The sequence below is a fragment of the Octopus bimaculoides genome, chromosome 11, assembly GCF_001194135.2.
Source record: "Octopus bimaculoides isolate UCB-OBI-ISO-001 chromosome 11, ASM119413v2, whole genome shotgun sequence".
Classification (NCBI taxonomy): Eukaryota; Metazoa; Mollusca; class Cephalopoda; order Octopoda; family Octopodidae; genus Octopus; species Octopus bimaculoides.
Window position 1 is genome coordinate 71,554,234 of NC_068991.1, and position 8,323 is coordinate 71,562,556.

Sequence of the window (8,323 nt, forward strand, 5' to 3'; positions counted from 1 at the left end):
TATAAAATCCATCCATCTTCTTCACCTACCAAAGCCTTGTGAGTGGATCTGGTAGATGGAAACTGAAAGAAGCCCGTCGTATATATATATATATATATATATATATATGTATGTATGAGTGTATGTGTTTGTGCATCTGTGTTTCTGCCCCCCAATATCGCTTGACAACCAATGCTGGTGTGTTTACGTCGCCGTAACTTAGTGGTTCGGCAAAAGAATAAGTCCTGGGGTCGATTTGCTCAACTAAAGGCGGTGCTCCAGCATGGCTACAGTCAAATGAGTGAAACAAGTAAAAGAGTAAAAGAGTAAAGAGTAATATGAGTGGAAATAAAATTACCTGTCTAAGATCTGCCTGTCTGGCTAATTTGAATACTTTACAAGCATTTGCTAAACCAATGCCAGGTAAAGAACTTAAGTAGTCACAGCCAGATAGAATACACATGTGTCTAAATTTACTGAAGGTGTAGAATCCATCTCTGATGTCAACGACTTCATTTAGTCTGGATTTTTCAATCATGATGCCATTTCCATACAAATCCATTTTGAAAATCACCTGCAAAGAAGAAATTTAATTTTGTATTTCAAAATATTGAATTAAAAGTGGTCAAAGTTCACCTTTTATGGACAGTCATGTCGATACAATCAATGGCCAAAAGCACAGACATAGCTGTGTGGTGAAGAAGCTTGCTTGCCAACCAGGTGGTGTTGGGTTCAGTCTCACTACGTGGCACCTTGGGCAAGTGTCTTCTACTATAACCTCGAGCATTGTCCAACATGAGAAGGATTCTGCCAGTTCTTCTTCTTCGCTGCTGTCGCTGCTACCACCACCACCACCACCACCACCACCACCATTGTTTAACGTCCGTTTTCCATGCTGGCATGGGTTGGACGATTTGACTGAGGACTGGTGAAACCAGATGGCTACACCAGGCTCCAATCTGATTTGGTAGAGTTTCTACAGCTGGATGCCCTTCCTAATGCCAACCACTCCAAGAGTGTAGTGGGTGCTTTTAACACTTAATCAACAACTGCAAGTGAAAAAGACTTAGAGCTCTAATTTACAAACGAAGGTTCTCGCTCCACTAATTAACAGATACTGCCCACCAGTTGTAGGCAGGTCTCTATTTCAAGATAGATCCCCTGCTACTGCTTCCAGTAATAAAATAACTGCCCCAAGTCTATTCAAATGTCCAAAGCTAGCATAGAAAAATGAATTTAATACAAAGAAGAAAGAGACAAAAAAAGTAATGGAGAGACAGTGATAGAAACTTACTTTGTCACAACCAAACAGTAACAAGTCGGAGTCTTCGGTGACAATGATCTGGGCAATTCCAGATTGTGCTAAATAGGCCAACTGAGCATCAGCTTCATAAGGGGCAACAATGCAATCAATCCCTTGTTTTTGACACACCTGGTTTAAAAGAAGCAAAGTAGAATTGAATATTTCGTCTATTAAAGGGGATAATATAAATGACATGGAATAACTGATGTTGTTTATTTACCCTGCAAAAGGAAGATTTGTATTGGCGCGAAATTATAGCCACCATTGATCACGTTGGGGTCACCAGTGTAAAAGTTTGATATATATAGTTGTCATAGAGACTTTAGTCTCTCTCTATCACCATTTCAACAGCATTATATATGAAGAGACATTAGAACAATTAACAACATAATAAAAAGGTTTTATTCTTTTGATGATGCTTGGTTTCGCAATTCCTGTCATTCAGCTTAGCAGCCGCTGATTGAGTTGTAATTTGGTATTAGAAGGTTAAGGGCTTCCTTGATGCCTGCCAGAGGAGCAAGTAGCTATCACCATCGAAGGCATTGTGGTGAAGAGTGCTTCGTTGAGGAGTGAGGAGTTGTCACGTAGAAGGTCTGTCGCGCAACTGTCTGAGAAAGTGAAACTCACTCTTTAAGTACCAGTTTTACTACGCATGCGCACTCGAGGGGCTTCCGGTGGTGAAGTCCCCTGCGCATGCGCAGAATAGTACTTCCTCAATGGCGGCTATAATTTTGCGCCACTACAGATTTATCTCCCTTCATATACTCTAATAGAGACCAAAGGGAATTGATTCGTCCATTTAACATCTGTTGTTCTCCATGCTGGCATGATTGGGACGGTTAGACAAGAGCTGGCCGGCTGAAGAGCAGCTTGGGCTCCATTATGCCTGTGTTGACCGGCTTTCTACAGCTGAATGCCTTTAATAAGACACTGACACAGCAAGCTATCAAAGTGGAGTTCTTGTGGTGGAAATAGAACTGTGAGCAGCCACTACTCTTTCGTGTGCTTCTGTGATGTAAGGAATCCGACCCAAGAGAATACATGGGAGGATTTGTAGGGACTCCAGCCCTATCCAGGGCAGAGATTTCCTACCGGTCCACCTAGCAGCAAGGGAAATGGACACAGTTTAACCCTTTCGTTACCGACCCGACCACAGCCGGCTGAAAAACTTTTTGGCTAAAATGACCAACCTGGCCAAAGACATCGAGCGAACCCATTGATATCTAAATGTGAATTTCAGCACAAATCTCGTTAATACATGCGTGAAAACATGATTTCACTTTGTAAATAGTCAAGTTACAGTATCCGACGTTGTTTGACGTGATAACTGAGCTCTGCAAATTTTGGGAGACTTTTCTCCACATTTTTTTTCTTCAGCAATTTTCTTTCAACTTTTAAAATGGATAACAGTTTCATGCTATCTACTGTTCTTACCTCAATCAGTTTTCTAGCCATGTCTGGAGTAATATCCACACATCTCTGGAGACATTCCCTGGCTTCACTTCGTTTGCCTTCTTTCAAAAACTGTGCAGCCTTTTGACGGTAAACTTTTCGCCGTCTATCATGAAACAAAAAATAAATCTGTTTTACACTGTTCTTCTGGCTTCACCACTCATTTCAAATAACATCTTCAGTAAGTTAACTTGGGGCTCCCAAACAACAAGGTAACCTTCATATAATTAAGGTATCTTCAGCCTGACGAGTACCTGGCTGAGTACCCCTTGTTGAGGATCTGCTAGCTTAGGAAACATATCTAACCTGGATTTTACCTGTTCCACACCCACAATTTGCATTTATACACACACACACACACACATATATATCCCATCATCATCATTTAACGTCCATTGTCCATGCTGGCATGGGTTGGACGGTTTGACCGGGGTTGGTAAGCTGGAAGGCTGCACCAGACTCCAGTCTGATTTGGCATGGTTTCCTACGGCTGGATGCCCTTCCTAATGCCAACCACGCTGAGAGTGTAATGCTTTAACGTGGCATCTGCATGAAGCTGGTGTCTGCCACGACTGTGATTTCGCTCAGCTTGATGGGTCGTCTTCTCAAGCACAACATAATGCCAAAGGTCTTGGTCATTGCCTCCATGAGACCCAACAGCAGCAGTATCAGAGTGACTCAAGGTCCAAGAGTTTCATGTGATAACACATACATACATATATAGTTCAAATTTATAGAAAAACAAAAGATGAAGACAGGTGTGTATGAACAACAAGCAAGTGTATTAGTTTGACACTCAGGAAAAATGGAAAAGTCTTTTACATTTCGAGCCTACATTCTTCAACAGAAAGGAATAAGAGGAAATAAATAGAGAGAGTGAAAAAAAAATGTGTAGAGTTTTATCAGTCCATAGACATATATATACATATATATATGTATGTATATGTGTGCATTTGTGTTTGCATTGTATCCTTCAGAGCCAGTGTTGGGTTGTTTATATCCCCATACCATAACAGTTTGACAAAAGGGATATATAAAATAAATACCAGACATGAAAATAAAGTACTGGTGCCAATTTATTTGACCAAACCCCTCAAGGCGATGCCCCAGCATGGCCACAGTCCAATGACTGAAACAAGTAAAAAATAAAGCTAACAAAAACTTTCAAAATTAACAACTTTGTGTAAATTATGTGCTAACGAGTAAATTAACTCTGACAGAATGAGTATATGCAAATAAACCGCTGAATAAAAATGTTACTTACTCTCTCCTGCTGTCTTCGACATCTTTTTTGGAAGGAAGATGACAGCCATCAAACACCAGAATCGGTTTCAAATTTTTGCTGATCATAAAGTTAACATATTTCATACAATAGTATATATACCTATAAAAGAAAAATTTAGGGGAAAAAAAAAGATCTAAGAACATAAAGACAGACAAAATACTGCTAAGCATTTCAGCTGGCATGCTAACATTTATTTCTTTATTGCCCACAAGGGGCTACACACAGAGAGGACAAACAAGGACAGACAAAGGGATTAAATCGATAACATCGACCCCAGTGCATAATTGGTACTTAATCGACCCTGAAAGGATGAAAGACAAAGTCGACCTCGGCGGAATTCGAACTCAGAATGTAGCAGCAGACGAAATACCGCTAAGCATTTCACCCGGTATGCTAACGTTTCTGCCAGCTTTGAGATTTCAATGATGTGACTGTGTAATTTTACAATGACACTGTAGGGTAGGTGTGAGAAGCTGGACATGGCCAGTTTGAACATATGAAGGAGTACTGAAAAGTTCCTGGCTTTGGGTAAAAGGAAATACAGTAGGATCAGTTAATTATGATTTTACCGAAGATATTCCCATCTCAGATTCACACCCTATTTCAGCGGTCCTTCAGTTTTTCTAAGCCCTTTAAAAGAACTTGGAAGATTGGGCCTCCAACCAGGTATTTTGTGATACCCTTAACACCAAGAACTTTTCAGCACCCACTCATAAATCAGGTAGACTAGGGTAGAGATGGCTTAAATGCTAAAGAATTAAAGTGATGTCAATACAATGACATACAGACATGCAGCATGAAGTACAATGTCTTGTAATTCTATACTTACTGATCTGTGTCCTCTCCAAATGCCAATTTCTCAGCACAAGAAAATGCTCCTTTGTGAAGCCAGCAATACACATCCACCGCAACAGTTGCTCCTTGGAATTGGGATATATTTGTTGGTACATGGATCTTCTTAAGGAATGGCAACAGACCAGTGATACCCATTCTCTGGAGGTTACAATCTGAAAACAACAAAACCTAGCAATTAGTTTTATATAAATAAATACGCAAGGGAAACTGCAGAATATAAAAATATATATAACATTATGAAAATAGAAATATATTTCTAAATCTCTCGGAGAGATTTATGCAGTAGCAGCACGATAAAGTGATGGTTTGTTGTCAACTTAATGTGACAGTCCCATAAAAGGGAAGAATGCTACTGTTATTTAGCCTTAGGAATTTCCAAAAATCAGTGAATGTATTTCACTTGAAATATATGTTTACAAAGGCAGACAGGCATCGACAGCTAGCAAGCCATGCTACACCAGACTGATGATGAGCAATGACTCTGAAACTAGTCTCTGGATGCAGGCTTTGCTGGGTGGAGGTGCTTGTCTCCCCTTTAAAAACATAAGGACACAGGAAATGTATCAAGTCCAACGGAAAACGGAGTTTCCTAGGGCTAAATAACAGTAGCATTCTTCCCTTTTATGGGACTGTCACATTAAGTTGACAACATGCTATCACATATAACATTATATCATCAATCTATCTTCCTTCTTCTTCTCTCTCTCTCTCTCCATATTCTTTCTCATAACTCACTAGCCAACTTCTACAACTGACTATAGATATTGAATTATCTCCATTAACTGGGTTACATTTTGAACTGAGGAAGGTTTCACATATTGGATGCATTTACTATTATATATATATTATGCAGACCTGAAACACATGTATTAAATCATTTCACTATTTGGTTTTACTTCATTTTTACAACTTATATATATATATAGAAAATTATAATTTAGGGTATCTAAGAGATACCACCACGCTGGAAATAGCAGTCAAAACTTGACTCTAAAACCACACTAAATGTTCATATAGCACCAGGAGAGAAGACCAAGAGACAAAATAAACTAGCAAAGAATTACTGGATAATTCCAGATCCCGGATTTCTGGTTCTGCATAAGAAATGCTCTGACTTCATCAGTGGAATATACTCAGAAAATCACATAAATACAAATATATATATATATATATATATATATATATATATATACAACATACGATATACTTACATATACAAATGCATACATACATATATATGCACACGACCAGTTTAAATTGCCCGCCTAAAAACTCCTCGTGCGATATGGTCAGAATACCACAGCAGTGAATATAATGACAAAATGAATATATAATTTTAAATAATTATTACCTTTAATGGTTTTTATTCCTATGCTGGCCACCTGATAAAATCGGTATTTAGATATCGATCTTATCCTTATTTATATAAATTTATATGCATATGTATATATATCTTTTTATCTTTTACTTGTTTCAGTCAGACTGAAGCCATGCTGGGGCACTGCCTTGAAGAATTTGTAGTCAAAAGCATGGCACTTATTCTATCGTTCTGTTTTGCTGAACTGCTAAGTTACAGGGACGTAAACACACCAGCACAAGTTGTCAAGTGCTGATGGCAAGGGGGACATACACAGACACACACATATATATAAGATGGCTTCTTCCAGTTTCTGTCTACCAAATCCACTCATGGCCCAGGGTTATAGGAGAAGACACTTGCCCAACGTTCCACACAATGGGATTGAACCCGGAACCATGTGGTTCTTAAGCAAGCTTCTTACTACACAACCATGTGACAAAACATCTGCACTTGTCCTCTATCACACTTTAGCCTTTCAACACCTGACATAAAGCCACCTCCCTCTCACAAGTATTACCCCCCACCGCTTAGTAAAGGCAGGGTTTTTTTTTCCTTCTCCCCTGTTCTTTTTCTGTCTTCCAAGTTACTCGGCGACCCCAATAGAGCCAGTGGCATGAAAAAAAGCACCCAGTACGCTCATGAAAAACAGATGCAAAGTAACAATGGAAAAGACGCTGATGATGATAATTCGAGTAACATTCTAGAATCAGATTCAGGGAGTTGTAGGACAGCTGTGAGTTCAAGTCAAGATCAATGGAATCTGAACTCCAAACATACAACAAAAGAATAATGCTTTTAAGTCTGGCTATGTCACATAAACAATAAAAATCTTAGAATTTTCGGACTTTGCAAAAGGTCAACTACATTAATACTAAATTTTGGAGCCTAAAAAATAAAACGCTTAAAGATGGAGTCGGGGAAGGCATTTCTGATTCTTCAGCTATTACAATTGCTCAACCCCCAAGTTGGTCTTCATTAAGCAGGCCTATTATCAAAAGCGTTCCAACCGTGACTATTCTGCCTTTTTTTTTTTATCCCCCTGGCTGCCTACAGCTAATACTCCGTTATTTAATGTAACCGTAGCTATATACTTTAGGCGATCTTTCGATACGACAACCTTTCAAATTAAATATATTAATGTTTTGTCGTTAATATTTTTTCTGAGACAACGATAAAACTTATTCAGCTTAATGCACGCCATATAACCCCTTATTACTTTTATTTTTTGGAATTTTCAGAAAAAGTTTTTTTAAATATTTAACACAGAATTCACACGACTATGAAAAAAAAATCTTTTTAATTTTCCGAAAGCTTTTTTTTTTTTTGTCGATTTTCCGAATTTTTCTTTGTAAATGACAATTTAAAATACGGACAGTCTGAATATTTGACTTAAATCCCAGCAACAGACCATTAAATGTGTTTAGGGGAAGAAAGATATTGAAAAACGATCAATACGTCAGACTGACAAACAAGGAGGGTTATGAGGTGGTCCTGAGATGTGCTAAAAATAACAGCTAAATAGACTTTAAATCACGCGCCATATTTTTTTTTTTTTTACATGAATCGTATGAATTCCAGTATGTAGAACACAAATTCGCAAAAAAAATTCTGAAAATTCCCCCCCCAAAATAATAAAAAGTTATAAATGATTATATGGGTAAAGCAGAATTCTGCCCCGATCATTTTAGGCTGAGGCTGTAATAAACCTCAGTAGACCGAAGAAGCATCTACTGCACAACTTGTCGCCCAGAGCAAACCATCAGCAATATTTTGATTTAAACATAATAAATAACTTAATTGTTACCTTATTGACACGTGAGAAGAAGTAATAAAGTTCAATTTAAACAATAAAAGAGATTAATAACATAAGAATGTACGTTACTTATTCTCAATGGTAATGCGGTCAGGCGGGATCAACAAATCTGCATTCGCGATCTCATTATTAATAAATAAACTGTCCCAGGTTTCGCTTAAAAGTATTTTGATAATTTGATATCATATAAAGTTTCAATTTTCTAGAAATCGGAATACGGGACTACACAGCATTGCATTACCCAAGCTTATTGGCGGCAGAAATAAAATAGTTAAA

At 38.1% G+C, this 8,323-nt stretch overlaps 1 protein-coding gene across 1 annotated transcript in view; it reads right to left on the reverse strand.

Moving 5' to 3' along the window:
• LOC106871652 (exonuclease 1) overlaps positions 1-8,323 on the reverse strand; it is a 25,955-nt gene that overhangs the window by 17,266 nt on the left and 366 nt on the right. The window contains exons 2-6 of the mRNA XM_014918236.2: positions 4,849-5,026; positions 3,999-4,118; positions 2,717-2,840; positions 1,274-1,411; positions 338-553 (exon numbers count right to left, since the gene is read on the reverse strand). Coding sequence (XP_014773722.1) covers positions 338-553; positions 1,274-1,411; positions 2,717-2,840; positions 3,999-4,118; positions 4,849-5,009 — 759 coding nt within the window. The 5' untranslated portion in view covers positions 5,010-5,026. The remainder of the gene's footprint in view (positions 1-337; positions 554-1,273; positions 1,412-2,716; positions 2,841-3,998; positions 4,119-4,848; positions 5,027-8,323) is intronic.